Source organism: Hemitrygon akajei, chromosome 32 (assembly GCF_048418815.1).
Source record: "Hemitrygon akajei chromosome 32, sHemAka1.3, whole genome shotgun sequence".
Lineage (NCBI taxonomy): Eukaryota > Metazoa > Chordata > Chondrichthyes > Myliobatiformes > Dasyatidae > Hemitrygon > Hemitrygon akajei.
In genome coordinates, this window is record NC_133155.1 from 36,044,258 (window position 1) to 36,064,495 (window position 20,238).

At 46.5% G+C, this 20,238-nt stretch overlaps 1 protein-coding gene across 1 annotated transcript in view; it reads left to right on the top strand.

The window, feature by feature from the left end:
* Nucleotides 1-20,238, top strand: part of col9a2 (procollagen, type IX, alpha 2) — a 116,061-nt gene that overhangs the window by 72,865 nt on the left and 22,958 nt on the right. The window contains exons 19-25 of the mRNA XM_073034283.1: nt 5,025-5,078; nt 6,529-6,573; nt 11,187-11,240; nt 11,351-11,404; nt 12,336-12,389; nt 17,863-17,934; nt 18,116-18,151. Coding sequence (XP_072890384.1) covers nt 5,025-5,078; nt 6,529-6,573; nt 11,187-11,240; nt 11,351-11,404; nt 12,336-12,389; nt 17,863-17,934; nt 18,116-18,151 — 369 coding nt within the window. The remainder of the gene's footprint in view (nt 1-5,024; nt 5,079-6,528; nt 6,574-11,186; nt 11,241-11,350; nt 11,405-12,335; nt 12,390-17,862; nt 17,935-18,115; nt 18,152-20,238) is intronic.

Below are 20,238 nucleotides of genomic sequence, written 5' to 3' on the forward strand. Positions count from 1 at the left end.
GACCCTGGCAGGGTTCAGTCAGTGCTGGTGCTGAAGCCTCATAAATGTGGAGCCCTTGGAGATGAGCTGAGACAGTGATCAGGGTACACTGTGGTGGCTGATGGCAGAATTGATAACAGCAAAGTGGGAGCACGTATTGTCTATGCGTCCTGAACAAGGTCTAAATGGAAGTTCACAAGGATGATTCCAGGAATGAAAGGGTTATCATACAAGGAACGCTTGATGGCTCTGGGTCTGTACTTGCTGAAATTCAGAAGGATGAGGGAGGATCTCATTGAAACCTTTCAAATGCTAAAAGGCCTAGACAGAGTAGATGTGGAAAGGATGTTTCCCATGGTGGGAGAGTCTAGGACAAAAGGGCACAGCCTCAGGTTAGAGGGGTGCCCTTTCAAAACAGAGAGGTGGAGAAATTTCTTTAGCCAAAGGGTAGTGAATTTGTGGAATTTGTTGCCACATGCACCCAAGTCATTGGATGTATTTAAAGCAAAGATTGATAGGTTCTTGATTGGACATGGCATCAAAGGTTACAAGGAGAAGGCCAGGAACTGGGGTTGAGGAGGAGATAGAAAAAAAAGGATCAGTCATGATTGAATGGTGGAGCAGACTTGATGAGCCAGATGGCCTAATTCTGCTCGTGTGTCTTATGGTCTATGGTCTTATAATCACTCTGCACCGCCTCTCATTCACATTTTCCACGCCATCCTCCAACATTCTTGGCCCAACAAGATAAACTTTCAAATAAATTCAAGCTGTTTCACTGCACACGTTTCAGTGGTAACTCTCTGGGGCAGAAGGTTATGGGTATTCTTTAGAGTTCCAGATTCAGGATTGTTTAGCGTCATTTCCAGTGCACAAGTGTAAGGACCACTCAAAATAATTGTTACTCTGGATCCGATGCAGCACACTAACAAATACATCGAGATAAAGAACAGAATAACACAAACACAATACAGGTATCCCCCGCTTTTCGGAAGTTCGCTTTACACCACTTGGCTCTTACAAAAGACCTACATTAGTACCTGCTTTTGCTAACCAAAAGAAATCTGAAGAGGATTTTTGCTTTTATGAAAAAAGGCAAAAAGCAAAAATAGCGTTCAGCATTTGTTTTGCAGCGAGGCGTTGTAGAGGCAGCGCGCACCCTAAGCAGCAATAGTGGCACCAAGCTCCTTCCCGGAAACTACACTCAGCATCTCAGCATCAAGCCACCATAGCTTTGAACCGTATCTGTGAGCATCTGTGCTTTATCTCGATTTATTTTGTGCATCCGTTAGCAAGATGTGTCCTAAAGTATCAGAAAAGCCTAAGAGAGTTTGTAAGTGTGTTACGCTTAGTGTAAAACTGGACGTAATTAAGCGTTTCAATCGTGGTGAACGAAATAAAGACATTGTGCGTGCGTTGAACTTGCCTGAGTCCACCATTCATACTATTTACACGCAGAGAGAAAGAATCTTGAAAGCTGCCGATACGAGGAAATCTGCAGATGCTGGAAATCCAAGCAACACACACCAAATGCTGGTGGAATGCAGCAGGCCAGGCAGCATCTATAGGAAGAAGCACTGTCGACATTTGGGTCTCGGCTTGAAACGTCGACAGTGCTTCTTCCTACAGATGCTGCCTGGCCTGCTGCGTTCCACCAGCATTGGGTGTGTGGCTTGAAAGCTGCCGATGTACTATTGGTTCTGCTAGTAGCAAAGTGATCTCTTTTAGTCGGCATCCAGTAATGGATAAAATGGAAAGTCTATTGCTTGAGCGGATTGATGGGTATACAAAGCATGGTGTTCCGTTAAGTTATCAGTCAGTCAGTCAGTCTTTTTAATAAGCTGAAACAGAAAGCACTGAACGATGGTGATGAAAGTGTTGCGAAAGTGGAACTTAAAGGTAGTCATGGGTGGTTTGATCGGTTTTTGAGGTGAGGGCAGCTTCATAGCTTAAAGGTTACTGGAGAGAGTGCTGCCGAAAAGTTCCCAGAAGAACTGAAGAAAATAATTACAGAAGGTGGTTATTCGTATAAGCAAGTGTTTAACTGTGACAAAACTGAAAGTTATTGGTTTTATGTGTTATTTGATATGATTTGGTAGGTTATTTTTTGGGTCTGGGAATGCTCAAAAATTTTCCCTGTATAAATTAATGGTAATTGCTTTGCTTTACGACATTTTGGCTTACGAATGGCTTCATAGGAACGCTGTACTTTCAGATAGCGGGGGAAACCTGTAATTATAAATACATAAATTCCTACAGAGGGCGAGGTAGATAATCGAATTTGGTATCTCCAACATATTACTGAGGGGAGAGCTCCACTCTCAGATGGGATGCTGACCTCAGGCCTCATCTACTCCTGTGAGAGGACATAGAAATCCCCCAGCTCCATTCTGATGAAAGGCAGGAAATTGCCACTGGAAATGTTACTGGAACTGGAGCTATCGATCACAGGTTGACTGTAGTTTCCCAACGACAGCTGCATTTTTTCTTTTGGTGACCTAAGATTGTTACCATATTCAACAATTAGGTCACTGGAGTTCGTTTCCCTTTGTTGGCAAGGTACTGAGTCAGTGGAGTTATTAAAGGTGCAATTCCTTCAATAAGAATATTGATAAAGAGGGCAAGACTGAGTAAGCAGATGGGCATATTAGTATTAAATTGTTTATTTAAATTTAACCCTATTGGTTTGAGGTCAATTGACATACCTGCCCTGAAATTGAGAACAGAGCATGGAAAAAAATTTTCTCCAGTGAAGTGAGGAATGTTTGGTATATAACCATATAACCATAGAATTACAAATTGAAAACACACGTGGACTAAGATGTTAACTGTCCTGTGCTATCACCAGTGGGATCATCAGTTGATCTGCCACCTGTCTTCAGGAGTTTCGGCCCACTTATGATCAAGACTCCCTCGAGGTGGTGGGCCAGCAGTGCTAAAGCAACACCTCCCACTGATGAGCTTAACAACTTGGTATCTGCCTCTATCAGAGTTGTTGGTCGCTTCCATCCAACAGATATAACAATTACAGCACGGAAACAGGACATCTGGGCCCTTCTAGTCCGTGCCGAACGCTTAATCCCATTTAATCCCACTGACCTGCACTCAGCCCATAACCCTCCATTCCTTTCCTGTCCATATACCTATCCAATTTTTTTAAAAATGACAATATTGAACCTGCCTCTACCACTTCTACTGGAAGCTGGTTCCACACAGCTACCACTCTGTGAGTAAAGAAACTCCCCCTCGTGTTACCCCTAAGCTTTTGCCCCCTAACTCTCAACTCATGTCCTCTTGTTTGAATCTCCCCTACTCTCAATGGAAAAAGCCTATCAACGTCAACTCTATCTATCCCCCTCATAATTTTAAATACCTCTATCAAGTCCCCCCTCAACCTTCTACGCTCCAAAGAATAAAGATCTAACTTGTTCAACCTTTCTCTGTAACTTAGGTCTGAAACCCAGGTAACATTCTAGTAAATCTTCTCTGTACTCTCTCTATTTTGTTGACATCTTTCCTTTAATTCGGTGACCAGAACTGTACACAATACTCCAAATTCAGCCTTACCAATGCCTTGTACAATTTTAACATTACATCCCAACTCCTATACTCAATGCTCTGATTTATAAAGACCAGCATACCAAAAGCTTTCTTCACCACCCTATCCACATGAGATTCCACCATCAGGGAACTATGCACCATTATTCCTAGATCACTCTGTTCTACTGCATTCCTCAATGCCCTACCATTTACCATGTATGTCCTATTTGGATTATTCCTACCAAAATGTAGCACCTCACACTTATCAGCATTAAACTCCATCTGCCATCTTTCAGCCCACTCTTCTAACTGGCCTAAATCTCTCTGCAAGCTTTGAAAATCTACTTCATTATCTACAACGCCACCTGTCTTAGTATCATCTGCATACTTACTAATCCAATTTACCACCCCATCATCCAGATCATTAATGTATATGCCAAACAACATTGGACCCAGTACAGATCCCTGAGGCACACCACTAGTCACCGGCCTCCAACCTGACAAACAGTTATCCATCGCTACTCTCTGGCATCTCCCATCCAGCCACTGTTAAATTCATTTTACTACTTCATTATTAACTCTCGGCCTACAGAGTGAGATGTGAGGGGTATAGGACCTGGAGGTGCCTAACATTGAATTTGTAATATATTAGATAGGTGACAGGACCTTTAATAGAAGTTAATGAGGTATGTGCTGCACCTTCCTCAGATGCTGTCAGTACCCTCATTGACAGAACTCACTGTCAATGTCAGAAATGGGTTGAAGTACTTTATGATCGCAAAACATTACTTCCATCTCACTGGAGGCACTTGCAGATCCCCAGCTCTTTGGTAGTGGCTGCGTGCAGGTGTTTCTCAAAGGGGCAATCTTGGCTAAATGTAGGTCTCCAGTCCTGTATTAGTTTGATTACAAGATGCCCTTGTTGTCAGTTACGTAAGGCTGGGCTGTTGGTTTCTGTGGAGGGGTCCTGCTTTTGATAGGTCCATGAGGTACCCATCAGTGCTGGGAGCGGCTGTTATACATAACGTTAACATAATTCAACATTCATGAGTGCTAAATTGCCATGGGTGTACTTTTCCTTCTGAGCGTTAGTTCTCCATTTCGCCTTTTCTATCCAGCAGGGTAATTCTGTAAAGGCCGCTGAGAATGTATTAACATCTATGTCTGATGCATTCAGTAAGGCAAAGGGGCTTTCCCAACCTTTAGCTTTACCTCACTGGCCACTGGTTTCAAGAGGGAGAGGAATGAGAAAATCACTCCGTTTGTTCCTTTGAATGCATACAGTACAAGATGATCCTTAATATTTTACATCTTTGAAATGTCCAACACAGCAATCTGAATTGTTTCAGAATCGGTGGGAATAATGGGGACGTGGCCGCAGCATGTGTTTTTCCTCAGCCCGTGGTTATGTGCAGCCCTGAACTGCAATGGCTTCTACATCCTGAAATTCTGCAGTGTTTGGTGAAGACTCATGAACTTTTCCTCTTTCCCCGTTTCCGCTGTAGGGAGCAAATGGCCAAGCTGGGATTCCAGGACCTGCTGGTCCTCAGGGCAAAGCTGTGAGTATCTGTGCTTGTTTATTAATCAGTTCACAACAGGTCAATCCAGAACAGCCACACAAGAAGGCCAGTGGGAAACCGGGCCTTCAGGCACTGAGTCGTTTTCCCAAATGTTCTAAGCTGCCTGTTTTCATGATTACTTATGAAAGATCAGGCAATTCGGTGTTGAGAGTAAATGAGTGGAATGTTTTGAGAATGCCTTTGAGGACAAGGGAAGGGAACTTTCAGGAGGAAAGAGATATATATGAGATCATAGTATTTACTGTAGAAATGATTGGTATCATCTACCTCAAAGGTAGACCAAAGGATGGTACAGTATGTATCTGAGGAAATGACAGGAGTGTGCGAATTTCCCACACTTCACATCCCTCCATGTCAAAGTTGCTGCACAAGTTAACAAAGTGGTTAAGAAGGCGTTTGGTGTGTTGACCTTCATTTGTTGGGGGATTGATTTCAAAAGCCACGAGGTAATGTTGCAGCTCTATAAAACTCTGGTTAGACCACACTTGGAATATTGTGTGCAGTTCTGATCACCTAAGGAAGGCTTTAGAGAAGGTGCAGAGAATGTTGCCTGGATTAGGGAGCAAGTCTTCTGAGGATAAGTGAGCTAAGGCTTTTCTCTTTGGAGCAAAGGAGGATTGGAGGCAACTTGATACAGCTGTACAACATGATAAGAGGAATTGATCAAGCGGATGTTACCAGGGGGCATAATTGTAAGTTGTTTGGAGGACTGTATGGAGGGGAATACGAGAAATGTGAGTGGTGGTTGCATGAAAACACTCTGCCAGGGATGCTGGTAGATACATTAGTGGCATTAAAAACTCATAGATTGGCACCGGATGATAGAAAACTGGAAATCTACGTAGGAGAGAAGGGTTTGATTGATATTAGAGTAAGTTTAAAGGTCAGCACAACATCACAGGCTGAATAGCTGTAATGTTCTGTAACATCCAGGAAGGAACAGAAATTGGGAGCACAGTGACTCTTCTAAAGACTCCTTCAGGACTGTACTTTGGAGAGAGAACCCTCAGGGACAGGACCCTAGGGAGAGTCGGCTCCCCCAGGGAGAGTCGTTACCTTTGAGACTGTAACCCAGGGAGAGTCAGCATCTTCAGGAACTGCAGCCAGGAGACAATCAGTACCTTTGGGGACTGAACTCTGAAGAGAGTCAGAATCGTCAGGTACTGTTTCCTGAGGAGAGTCAGTACCTCCAGGGATTGTCCCCGGTGGAGAGTTGGTACATTTGGGTACTGAACCCCAGGGAGATACAGAACCCACAGGGACTGTACCCCAGGGAGAGCCGGTACCTCCAAGGACTGTACCCTGAGAAGATTTGACACCTTTGTTTGAATGAATAGAAAGGCAATTGAAAATAAATCATATTATAGTTTCGACTACAACATCCATCTGTTCCCCTGCAGTAATTAATTGATGACATTTCCTTTGCCAGGGTTTACCAGGGCAGCCAGGTCAGAAGGGAGCCGCTGGTGCCAAGGTAACTGAACTTTCCTCAAACCTTTCCATTAAAGGCACAACTGAATGAAATATGCTGTTCAGTTCATCTGCTATCTATTCAGAAACCAATGTGGATGTGTCTGTGTGGATTCCAGTCTCCACTTGGAAGTTGGCTGTGCCCTGGAATTGCTTGCCAGGAGTGCAGCTGGCCTTCTGCCTCTGTACGGAGCCTGTATGTTCTCCCCATTTCCTCTGGCTGATCCAGCTTCCACCCAAAATCCAGAGATGTACAAGTTGGTAGGTTCATTGGTCATATGGGTGTATTTGGATGGCAGAAGCTGGTTGGGCCAAAAGGGCCTGTGACTGTGCTGTATCTCTAAAGAAATAAAAAGCAGCTGTCCAATCGTACCCACTCTCTCACACTGACCGACCGTACCCACCCTCCCACACTGACCAATCGTACCCACCCTTCCACACTGACCGATCGTACCCACCCTCCCACACTGACCGGTCGTACCCACTCACCCACACTGACCAGTCGTACCCACTCTCTCACACTGACCAATCGTACCCACCCTCCCGCACTGACCGATCGTACCCACCCTCCCACACTGACCGGTCGTACCCACCCTCCCACACTGACCAATTGTACCCACCCTCTCACACTGACCGACCGTACCCACTCTCCCACACTGACCAATCGTACCCACTCTCCCACACTGACCGGTCGTACCCACCCTCCCACACTGACCGGTCGTACCCACCCTCCTACACTGACTGGTTGTACCCACTCTCCCACACTGATGGACCGTACCCACTCACCCACACTGACCGGTCGTACCCACTCACCCACACTGACCGATCGTACCCACCCTCCCACACTGACCGGTCGTACCCACCCTCCCACACTGACCGATCGTACCCACCCTCCCACACTGACCGACCGTACCCACTCTCTCACACTGACCGACCGTACCCACTCTCCCACACTGACCGATCGTACCCACCCTCCCACACTGACCGATCGTACCCACTCTCCCACACTGACCGACCGTACCCACTCTCTCACACTGACCGACCGTACCCACCCTCCCACACTGACCGACCGTACCCACTCTCCCACACTGACCAATCGTACCCACCCTCCCACACTGACCGACCGTACCCACTCTCTCACACTGACCGGTCGTACCCACTCTCCCACACTGACCGACCGTACCCACTCTCCCACACTGACGGACCGTACCCACTCTCCCACACTGACCGGTTGTCCCCACCCTCCCACACTGACCGGTCGTACCCACTCACCCACACTTACCGGTCGTACCCACCCTCCCACACTGACCGACCGTACCCACTCTCCCACACTGACGGACCGTACCCGCTCACCCACACTGACCGGTCGTACCCGCTCTCCCACACTGACCGACCGTACCCACCCTCTCACACTGACCGACCGTACCCACTCTCCCACACTGACGGACCGTACCCACTCACCCACACTGACCGGTCGTACCCACTCACCCACACTGACCGATCGTACCCACCCTCCCACACTGACCGACCGTACCCACTCTCCCACACTGACCGACCGTACCCACTCTCCCACACTGACGGACCGTACCCACTCACCCACACTGACCGGTCGTACCCACTCTCCCACACTGACGGACCGTACCCACTCTCCCACACTGACCGGTTGTCCCCACCCTCCCACACTGACCGGTCGTACCCACTCACCCACACTTACCGGTCGTACCCACCCTCCCACACTGACCGACCGTACCCACTCTCCCACACTGACGGACCGTACCCGCTCACCCACACTGACCGGTCGTACCCGCTCTCCCACACTGACGGACCGTACCCACTCACGCACACTGACCGACCGTACCCACTCTCCCACACTGACGGACCGTACCCACTCACCCACACTGACCGGTCGTACCCACTCACCCACACTGACCGATCGTACCCACCCTCCCACACTGACCGGTCGTACCCACCCTCCCACACTGACTGACCGTACCCACTCTCCCACACTGACGGACCGTACCCACTCACCCACACTGACCGACCGTACCACTCTCCCACACTGACCGGTCATACCCACCCTCCCACACTGACCGGTCGTACCCACCCTCCCACACTGACCGATCGTACCCACCCTCCCACACTGACCGACCGTACGCACTCTCCCACATTGACCGATCTTACCCACTCACCCACACTGACCTATCGTACCCACCCTCCCACACTGACCGACCGTACCCACTCTCCCACACTGACCGATCTTACCCTCCCTCCCACACTGACTGACCGTACCCACTCTCCCACACTGACCGACCGTACCCACCCTCCCAAACTGACCGACCGTACCCACTCTCCCACACCGACCGACCGTACCCACTCTCCCACACTGACGAACCGTACCCACCCTCCCAAACTGACCGACTGTACCCACTGTCCCACACTGATGGACCGTACCCACTCACCCACACTAACCGACCATACCCACCCTCCCACACTGACCGACCGTACCCACTCACCCACACTGACCGACCATACCCACCCTCCCACACTGACCGACCGTACCCACTCACCCACACTGACTGGTCGTACCCACTCACCCACACTGACCGATCGTACCCACCCTCCCACACTGACTGACCAGTAGAACCTTCATAGGTTCTATGAAGTCCATGAATTTCCTCAGAGGGAAATGTAGGTTGGTCTTACGTAGAAATGAGATGTAAGGGTACTCTGAGCTTGCTCTACCATTCAACATGAACATCCAAGTTCATAGAATCATGGAGTCACACAAAATGGATGCCAACTTCATCCTTCCAATACATACTGACAATCACAGTTACATTAATCCCAGTCATCGTCTCCACATTTCCATCAACTCACACCCTTCTCTCCCCACTCACACACACACACACACACACACACACACACACACACACACACACACACACACACACACACACACACACACACACACACACACACACACACACACAGAGCAATTTACACATGTTAATTACCCTACTGACCTCTGTATTGTTTGGATGTGGGAGCGGCTACAGTGTGTGAAGCCCACCTGGTTACAGGCAGAAAGTGCAAATTCCACACAAGGTAGGACGGGGCAGATGGACCAGTGAGGCAACATCTCTACATGCTGCTCAGTACTGTTTTCCGGCATTCGATCCATAGTCCTCCAATCCACTTAGCCATTCAAACTCTATCTAAGGTACCTTCTGTGACAGAGATTTCCACCGATTCACTAGTTCCTGAGCAAAGGAATTTCCCTCATTCTATTACTAAGATGAGGTCTTTGTCCTTGTATATCATCTGACTACTCCCATCATTCTATGGGCTCTCATGTTCTTCCTCCTGGGTCGTTCTTCTGAGCTGTGCATGCACGCCCTTGAACAAAGCCAGCAACACCTGCCTTAATGGTGATTGTGAGGTGGGACTTACAGGGCTCTGCCTTAACATGGCAAAATACATGGAGTCTGGCACTAGGAATCAAATTCAAGAAGGACCATAATAAGTAAAATAATTGTTCTTCACAGCATCTCCCTACTGACTTATTGCACCCCTACCTGACCCATCAGATATGACCACCAGTGACTCTGACTCACTCTAGATTTTCAACCCAATGTTGACATCATCTGTAGCACAAACAATTTCCAGCTGATTCCCAGTTTGGCCTAGCACCAGGCTGACCCATCCAATCATAACAATCTTCAAAATGGCAGGACTTCAGGGCAATCTCATTCCTGACCATCTCCAGGATGGTCTTTGAGAACTGATCTCCAGATTGAACTTCATTCACTATCAGTCCAAACACACCAGCCTGATTACCTAGCCTGATGCACAAGGCACCATATCCACCGACGGATGTCAGCACACTCTCCGAACCTACTCCCACCCCAGAACACACACCACGATCCACAGAACAATTCCTTCTACATTATTTCTCTCTCTCGATCCACAGGATTTCCAAGCCAAGTCTTTATAGTCGCAGAGGGCTGATTTATAGCCCGAGCATCTGCACTGACCTCCTTCATCTGCCTATTTTGGTCTGTCATTGTATAGACCACACTGATCGCATGCCCTACACCTGACTCCAAAAGCAACTGCTCTCTCTCCCAAGATCTGTCAAGACAAGAAATTAGCAGGTAGATTGAGCTCAAAACTTCCTCAAAGAAACATTTTTGTGTATAAATATATTCTACTGATATTAGGAAGCTCAAAACTGGCTATTTGAATAGATAAAACACACACAAAATGCTGGAGGAACTCAGCCGGTTAGGCAGCATCTATTGCAGGGAACAAACAGTTAATGTTTTGGACTGAGACCATTCATCTCAGTCGGTAACGTTGACTGTTTATTTCCCTCTACAGATACTGCCGACTTGCCGAGTTCCTCCAGCATTTTGAGTGTGTTGCTCGATTTCCAGTATCTCTTTGAACAGATGTTTGATTCCTCTGTAGCTTCATTCCATTGTGTCTTACAATACTCCTGGGAAGAGTGCTGGAATATTTTACCCTTTTGTTACTGTTTTCTCTGAATAACTGACTGTTTTTTAAAAATTTGATTGATAGTATTCTCCTCAGTAACTGATGGTATTTTTGCAATAGGGTGAAAGTGGTTTACGAGGAATGACAGGTTTCTCTGGTCCCCCGGGTAAAATGGTAAGGAAAGCACCATTTGTTCTGCTTCACCTTGCTGCTGCCTCTGTTACAACTTTCCGTCTGTGGCCTGAAGTGGGTGGAAAGTTAATTGTGTGTTTTGGTGTTGACAGGGTGAGCCTGGACCTCAAGGGGAGATCGGCCCTCCAGGACCTGCGGGTCTGAGGGTGAGTGTGCACACATTTGAAGTTTTACCAGCAAAAAGGTGGGAACTGATGCTGTAGTAGCTGTGACAGGCCTTCACGTATACGCCTTGACCCAGGGTTTTGAGGGGCTCAGGTCACATCCATCTGAGCCTACGTGTCAAGTTTGTGTTGATGTTGGGCTCTAAGAGCTCCAGTACATCTCATGTTGCTCCATGGTTCCCAGTGTAAGGTGGCTGAGGTTGAAGGATGGGGTGAGTAGGTGGGACTGGGGTCTGTAGGATTGGGTGGGTTGGCATTAAAAGAAATGATAGTGATGGTGGGAGGTTTTGAAGGTCATTCCCAACACATCTATCCTCACCATTTACTGCTTTCTCATTCTGACATGATTCTCCTCCTTATTTATTTAATTCCCCACTGATTTCTCTCCTGGCTTACTTCCATTCTGGGAACATTACTGGTGAATTTCTAGAGAGTGGAACAATCTGGGAGGACCAACAGCTCTAGACACTGGGTGATGATTGAATGTATGGAGGGCACGTCAAACTGCTGCCTGTGGTGTATTTACCACTCACAGTGGGATGTGCATCACACACACAGGGATACAGCACTCCCTCCCCACTGATGCTACCCAGGGTCCTGGTAATGAGCTTCCTTCCCCTTGACCTAAACCTCAGCTCTAGCAAAGGTTTATTCAAGAAAATGTTTCTTCCCAAAGATCGATCTAAATCCTTCCTATCTCAACAACTCACCCTGATGTGTAAGGTGCCTCACACTTTATGTTACCAACACTCAGGACAGAAACAAGAAAACATCCTCTTGCACTGCCAAAGTCACGAGCTAATACTTTTGACTCAATATGTCTGCAGGACCCCTTTGCTCAGATATTGAGCCCATTGATGTTCGCCTCACAGATAACGACAGCATGTGACTGAATGTGTTTCTCTCCCATCAGGGTGACAGAGGAATGTCTGGTGAAAGCGGTCCTCCAGGGCCCAGAGGCAAGGCTGTAAGTACTGAAAATCAGCTGGCTGTAATGGAGAGGGACATTTATCCAACTGACTGGAAAGTCAGAATCATATTTCCATACCTACAGTATTTTTGGTCTCTGTTCTTCAAAAATTTAGCGTGATTTCACTTAAATATGAAAAGCAAGTTTAAACTTTTAACTTGAGTAAAGTTGTGTTTTAATTTTTGATGGTGATAGGTGTGGTCATAAAGAGAGTTGTGTTTGTTTTTTTAGAAGGCCATGTTTGAACTTGCTGTCTTGCTCAGGGAGCTTTGTTCAAAAGGAGTTGGGCTCAGAGAAACACAGACAAATCTCCTGCTGTAACTTCAAAGATTTCCCCAAACAATCTGATTTTCCACTTTCCTCCATAGTTCAACAGACCTGTTGAGTCCTGTAGGTTCTGGTCAGGTGTCAGTGGGGGACAGGTCTCCGTGTCAGGACTCCCTGTGTTGTGCTAAGATGGGACAGAATTGACCCAGAAATTGGAAAACACGGAGTGAGCAGCTGAATTAAAAGAAGTGTTTGTTGAATGGAATTGGAAACATTGAGGTGTTTAAGGGCTCTCTGGAAATGACACGGGTTTTATTTGGCACAGAGGGAGACGGGAAATTTCTATTTTTCTTCAAATATTCAATTGGCTGACAGTTTGCTGACATTTTCCACAGCCTTGGCTCACTGGTATCTCTGTGAATCAGCCGCACCATTCAGCTGAGCACTGACTGGAGGGTCATTTGTCCAGGGCCCATTCTCACACCCAGTCTTACTTGTGCTGACTGTAACAATCTGGTCCCATTTTCAACTGTGCACCAGGCACAGCTGAGTGGTGAGGATACCCTGGGCTGACCGCTCGTGTCTGATTCTGTTTCAAACCAGTTGCCATTTGTTTCATTCACATTAGTTCACTCTTCCTCTGAACTGTCGACACTATGAACCCGAACTCTCACGTGATCTGAACCAATTCCCTTATTTTGCTGTTCCTGTTGTATGAACTGTGTTTTGTTCTGTATGATCAGTAGGCAAGACAAGCTTTTCACTGTATCTTGGTACGTGTGACAATAATAAACCAATTTTAGTTCCAGTTCAACTGGTTCGGATTTTCAGATATAGAACAGCACAGAAGCCCTGTGGCCCACAATGTTGTGCAAAACCAGCAAAAAAGTTAAAAAAAAAACAAAACTAATCCCTCCTACCGACACAATGTCAATATCCCTCTATCGTCCTCACATTCATATGCCTCTCTAAATGTCCCTTAAAAGCCTTGAATCTATTTGCCTCTACCACTGCACCAGGCAGCACATTCCAGGCATCCGCCACTCTCTGAGTTAAAAAACTTACCCCTCACATCCCCCTTTGAACCTCCCCCCTCTCACCTTCAATGCATGCCCTCTGGTATACATTGAAATACATACAGTGAAATGTGTTGTTTCTATTTGTGTTAACAACCAACGTATGTGCAAGAGTCACCACACATTCCAGCACCAACATAGCAAGCCCATAATGTTCAGCAGGACAATACAGAACACAAGAAAACAGAGCAAGCCAAGTAACAGCAGTGAAACAAACCCCATTCCTCCCTTCTCCCACCCATGCAGATACACAGTCCTCTAAGGGACTGGCCGTCTTCTTCACCTCATGGATTTGCACACACTGGGCCCCAACTTCCCTAGCAGACTCGCAAGGTTTTATGCTCCTTCATGTTGCGTTCCAGACGTAACACAATGCCTTGTCAAAGGGACCTCTCCCCATTTGTAAGCTGAATTTTGCTGCAGCATGTGTTTCTGCTGTTTGCAACTGAGTAGGGGTCTCCGTGCTTTAAGAATGAAGCAGACCCACAGACACCGCAATACTGTCGGCTGTCCTGGAGTGACCAGACAGATGGGCAGTTCAGCAGGATTAGGATTAGGATTTTGTTCCCAGTGGAGAGCATGTCCAAAGATTTCCAAGCAATGAAAGTACCCACAGTGATCAGCTGCACTTCCTAGAAAGAATAGATTACAATGGATTAACACCACAAAAAGCCAGTTGCTGGAAGGATTTATTTTGGGAGTCAGGACTCAGTGGTAAATTCTCTTCAGAGCTACGCACAAAATGCTAAAAAGAACTCAACAGATCGGGCAGCATCCATGGAGGGGAATAAACAATCAATATTTCGGGCCAAGACCCTTCATGATTAGATTGTGAGGACACTCAGTCCTCGTTTATTGTCATTTAGTAATGCATGCATTAAGAAATGATACAATGTTTCTCCAGTATGATATCACAAAAACACAACACAGACCAAGACTAATTTACAAAAACCACATAATTATAACATATAATTACAACAGTGCAAATCAATGCTGTAATTTGATAAGGGCAGACCATGGACACGGTAAAAGAAAGTCTCAAAGTCCTTGATAGCCCATCATCTCACGTAGACGGTAGAAGGAAGAAAAACTCTTCCTGCCATGAACCTCCAGCGCCGCAAAGCTTCCTGATGCAGCCTCTGGAAGCATCCGACCACAGCCAACTCTGAGTCCGTCTGAAAAACTTCGAGCCTCCAACCAACCCTCTGACACCGAGCACTGAGCACCATCTCTGCCGAGCGCTTTGACCCCGGCCCCAGCCGCCAAGCAACAGGCAAAGCCAAGGATTCGGGGCCTTCCTCCCGGAGGTTTCTCGATCGTACAGTAGCAATGGCAGCGAAACAGGCATGTCAGAAGTTTCACCAGATGTTCCTCTGTGCTTCTCACATCCATCCCCATCAAATCAGGATTGTGCACGGCCCCTACTTACAGATAACAGATATTCATTCCTGGAGTGGCCGCGCGACTGTTTATTCCCTCCATCAGCTGCCCAACCTGCAGAGTTCCTCCAACATTTTGTGTGTTGCTCTGGATTTCCAGCATCTGTAGAATCCCTTATGTTTAAAATTCATTTGTGATCCCACTTTGAGACTGAGAGGGGATCTGATTGCAACATATAAGATTATTAAGGGATTGGACAAGATAGAGGCAGGAAATATGTTCCAGATGCTGGGAGAGTCCAGTACCAGAGGGCATGGTTTGAGAATAAGGGGTAAGTCATTTAGGACAGAGTTAAGGAAAAACTTCTTCTCCCAGAGAGTTGTGGGGGTCTGGAATGCACTGCCTCAGAAGGCAGTGGAGGCCAATTCTCCGGATGCTTTCAAGGAGCTAGATAGGTATCTTATGGATAGGGGAATCAAGGGATATGGGGACAAGGCAGGAACCGGGTATTGATAGTAGATGATCAGCCATGATCTCAAAATGGCGGTGCAGGCTCGAAGGGCCAAATGGTCTACTTCTGCACCTATTGTCTATTGTCACTTTGTATTAGGTAGAATCATGAGTAACCTTCAGCCTGTCCTGGAACGAGCCCATATAAGCCATGGCAATGGGCAACAAGCTGGTCTTCATGAGTGGCAAGTGAAGTAATCAGTCATTTTACTAAGTAATGTTACCTTATCATGCTCTCCACAATAATTCAAGACAGTTTAGTTCAAAAATGGTTTAACTACATAATGCCTCATAGGCCTGATTTTATTCTCACAAATCAATGAATATGTTATAAAAAAATCACTCCCTACTTGTGCATCTTTCTTGCCTTTTGCTTGTTTTTTCTTTCCACTCTTTTCTATAAGTGTATACCTCAGATAAATACTTTGTGGATATTTGTGATATATATGATTATATGATATATATGTACAATGTCTGAAATACATCTTATGGAAATGTTTGATGATGAACTTCAATAAATAAAAGACAGTTTAGTTCATACAGACATGCTGTGGTGCTCTTTGAATCTAACACTTTAATAGTGTCATGCCAATTCCTCTCCCCAACATGCTTCTTACAGAGTTACTCAGTCCTCTGAGTGTCCCAGCCAAGAAAAGATGCTCCAAAAGAAGTGTAGTCCTATTATAGATGTTCCAGTCAGCTTACCGAACAAACATAGAATCAAGACCAGGTTCCAATTCATTGTGAAGGGGGATAATATGTGTCAGTTGTGTAAGGATTTTTATTGTGCCAACTTATTATTATTGAGTGGAGTCATTCCAAAGACAATGACATATTCAGTGTCGGAACCCACAAAGCCCTTACCTGCAAATCACAAGCCAGGAGTCCCTCTGAACAAATACAGCGTAAGCAATGTCCAGGAACTCCTTCCAGGACAAGATAACCTGTTTGCTTGGTATCCCATCCACCACCAGTGTATGGTGCCGGCAATGAGAACCATTGAGAAAATGGACAGTACTCACCTAGGTTCCCCCGGCTTTACTTCCCAAACCCAAGGACAAGGCAGCAGGTGCATGGGGAACACCACCACCATGGACCACGTTCACTTGGAAATGCATTGCAGTTCCTCCATTGTTACCACAGCTAAGTCCTGGAACTCCTCACTCAACAGAGAATATCTGCTGTGGCTCACTTTCTCCTTCTCAGAGCCAGAGATGGTCGAGGTCTTAGAGGTTTCCACAACTCCTGTGCGGAAAGTCCACCTACTTAAGTCAGCAAGTGAAAGTTAGAGGAAAGCCCAACTTCGCAGATAGAAACCATCACCAATGTGTACTGGAACTTGAGAATGTTTTTTTCCTCCAGTTCTGTGGGCTGGAAGTTGCAGTCAGCATCTTCATTTCCAATATTCACAGGAGCCATGCCACCCTTATTATTACCCCTATTGAAGAGGCCCACAATCAAAAACAATTTTCCTGCTACCCCTGTCATTGAAGAACACTTTGTCCTCAGTATTTTGTCTCAAACCTCGGTGCTTGTAGACAGACTACAGCAGAAATCAGACAGGTGGGCATTTAAACAGCCCGCCAATTCCCCTGGCCCACTGCTTTCCCACCAGCCCTACTGCTGACCTGTCACTTTGAGCAAAGTAACCACAGGAATACAGGCAGATCCTGTGTGAAACTGTCATGTCCTGTAGTGGGGTCACAGTCTGACTTCAGACAGCAGGGTGAGGGGAACAGATGTGGCTTCCTGCTCAGCCAGAGCTGTGGGACAGGTTTCTATTTGGACAGGGCTTTGGAGGCAGACTATGGGATCAGGAAGCAATGCTCCTCCTGACAATTTCCCACAGAATGTTCAGCTGACCCTGGCAAGCCAGCCTATCCTCCACCTCTCCAGTGTCTATCAGTCACCTTCTGCTTCAAGTATCAGGTATGCAGCTGCCTCCTGTCCTTCAAATTCTGTTTATTGTAGAGGTCTAACTGTTCTCAGTTCCAAGCAAATCAATTGGAAACTTCTAACGAACATTTATCACAATACCTAGTGTTGGCCTATAGCAAAGTCAAGGAGGTTGATTCCCATCATCTCAATCAGAATCAGGTTTAATATCACTAGCATATGTCATGCTATTGGGGAAGTTTTGATGACCTGGGAGGGCTTTCAAATGGGAAGTGTGACTCATATCTTAACGCATGTGCATAGGTCAACCACTTTACAATGAGAACTCCTTCTGTTTCTAGGGCACAAAAGGAGAGCGAGGACCCCCAGGGATGCCGGGTCCTCAGGGGATCCCTGGACCGAAAGGATCCAAGGTGAGGGTGCAGCATGTCACTGGTTAGTCCACATGTGTGCTGAAATAGAGACTGGGTGGTGGGCCAGGGGCACAGGGAACGGGACTCGACAGAAGTGACATTGCAAACTGTGTTAGTTAGTAAATGCATGTAGTCCTGGTGAAGAGCTCTGATCCCAGGCTTCTGTTTGCTCTCTCTCCAGGGATTGCAAGGAAAAGTAGGGTCCAAAGGCAATTACGTAAGTTGTTGTGTGGGTTCATGTGTCTGTATATGAATTGTTTCATCAACATATGTGTGTGTCTGTGTGTGAGTTTTTGTGTGTGTAGGTGTTTGTGTACGTATTTGTGTGTGTGTTTCTGTGTGTATATACATGGCTGCCTGTGTATGAGTGTGTGAGTGTGTGTGTGTGTGTGTGTGTGTGTGTGTTTCTGTGTGTATATACATGGCTGCCTGTGTATGAGTGTGTGTGTGTGTGTGTATATATATATATGTATATATATATATACCTGGCTCTGTGTGTGTCTGCATGTCTGTGAAAGACACAGGGACATCTTTGTTTGTGTCTGTGCATAGATGTAATACTTGCCCTGGGTACACATGGGTTTCTCTGCCTGTGTAAAGTATATGCTTCAATTGTCTGAAACCAGATGGAGTGTGAAATTTGAGTGTGAAGGGTAGAAACTCTGCGAACGCCAGACCACTGACATGCAAGTCCAGTCGACCACAGCCTCTGTCCATGAGCTGTGCTGTCAGGGAGTTTGCCACTTCCCAGGCTTGTACTGTTCTTGCCTGCTGTCAACCTCAGTGAGAATGTTCACCACTTTCTACAGAGCCACAGCTGCACTACCAGCGGTGTCCAGAACAACAGGAGAGCAGTGAGAGAGGGTAGGTCTCTAGGGGCCGCTCTCTAAAAGGTGTTGGAACAAAATGTTGGTTGGAGCTGATTGGTTAAGGAGCTCACAGTGAGGGGGGCTGTACAACGATGGGGGAGTGCAAGATATTGAGGGCATAGAGTCCTCTGGTGTCACAGTTAGACACAGTGAGGGAAGCAAGCAGGAGAAGGACAATGATGGAGACCTGAGGAAAAGAGCATCCTGGTGGTAGGGAGGTGACACTGTCTTTGTATAAGTCCTGGTCCCTCACTGTGTCTTTCCTGACTCGCAGTTTACAATATAAATCATTAAACTTATCTCTCTCTCCCTTACTTTCTGTAGCCATTAAAACCCCTCAACTCCTCAGTTTCTCTCCCTCTCTCTGTATATAACATAATCCCAAAGTCCCTCCTTCACTCTCCACTGGACCAGTTTCACGGTGAACTGTTCCTTGTATCTCATGTCCTTTTCTGAACGGTAATTTCCTGCAGGACTTGGAGACTCTGGTCTCCCAAGTAAGCTGACCTTTAGCACATTGATGTTCATTGGTGAAATGGAGAATTTACATCAACAGGACCAGACCGTATTCATTGCTGCTCTCCACCATGTGCTGACAGTGTCCCGATCCTGACTCGACAGTCTAGCTGACGGCCAGTGTCAGCTGCGAGCTGAGTCAGGCAGCAAGTGATGAAGTTACATTGAGTGAGCAGAAGTCATGTGGCTGTAAACAGCAGCCTGTCCAATGTGACCACTGTATCTGTGCATGAGTGTGTGTGTGTGCCTCCTTTTCTCTCTATCTGCCTGTGTAGGTATCACTGCCTTAGTTGTGATTTTGTCTAGGGGATGTTGTGGGAGGGTGTTTTTTCTGTTTGTGTATGTGTGTCTTTTTACATATTTGCAACTCTTGTTTGGATGTCCTATACATGTGTGTCTTTCTGTGTATGTATGTTTGGCAAGCTGATCTGGAGTGGATGTGGAGAAGAGGTTGAGTAGAACATAGAACAGAGAATATTACAGCACAGTACAGACCCTTGGGCCTGTGATGGTGTGCTAAGCCTTTAACCTACTCGAAGATCAATCTAATCATCCCTCCTACATAGCCCTCCAATTTTCTATCAATCACGTAAGTGTTTGTTAAATGTCTCTAACACCAACCCTGGCAGCGCATTCCATGCACTCTCCAGCAATGTTTCCAATAGCAGGAGAGTCCAGGACCAGAGAGCACACTCCAGGATAGAAATCTGTCCCTTTAGAACAGTAATGAGGAGGAATATCTTTAGCCAAAGGGTAGTGAATCTGTGGAATTCATTGTCACAGACAACTGGTGGAGCCCAAGTCAATATTTAAAGCAGAGGTTGATAAATTATTGATTAGTAAAGGCTTCAGAGGTTACGGAAGAAGGCAGGAGATTGGTGCTATGATTAAAAGGTGGAGCAGACTTGATGGACCTAAT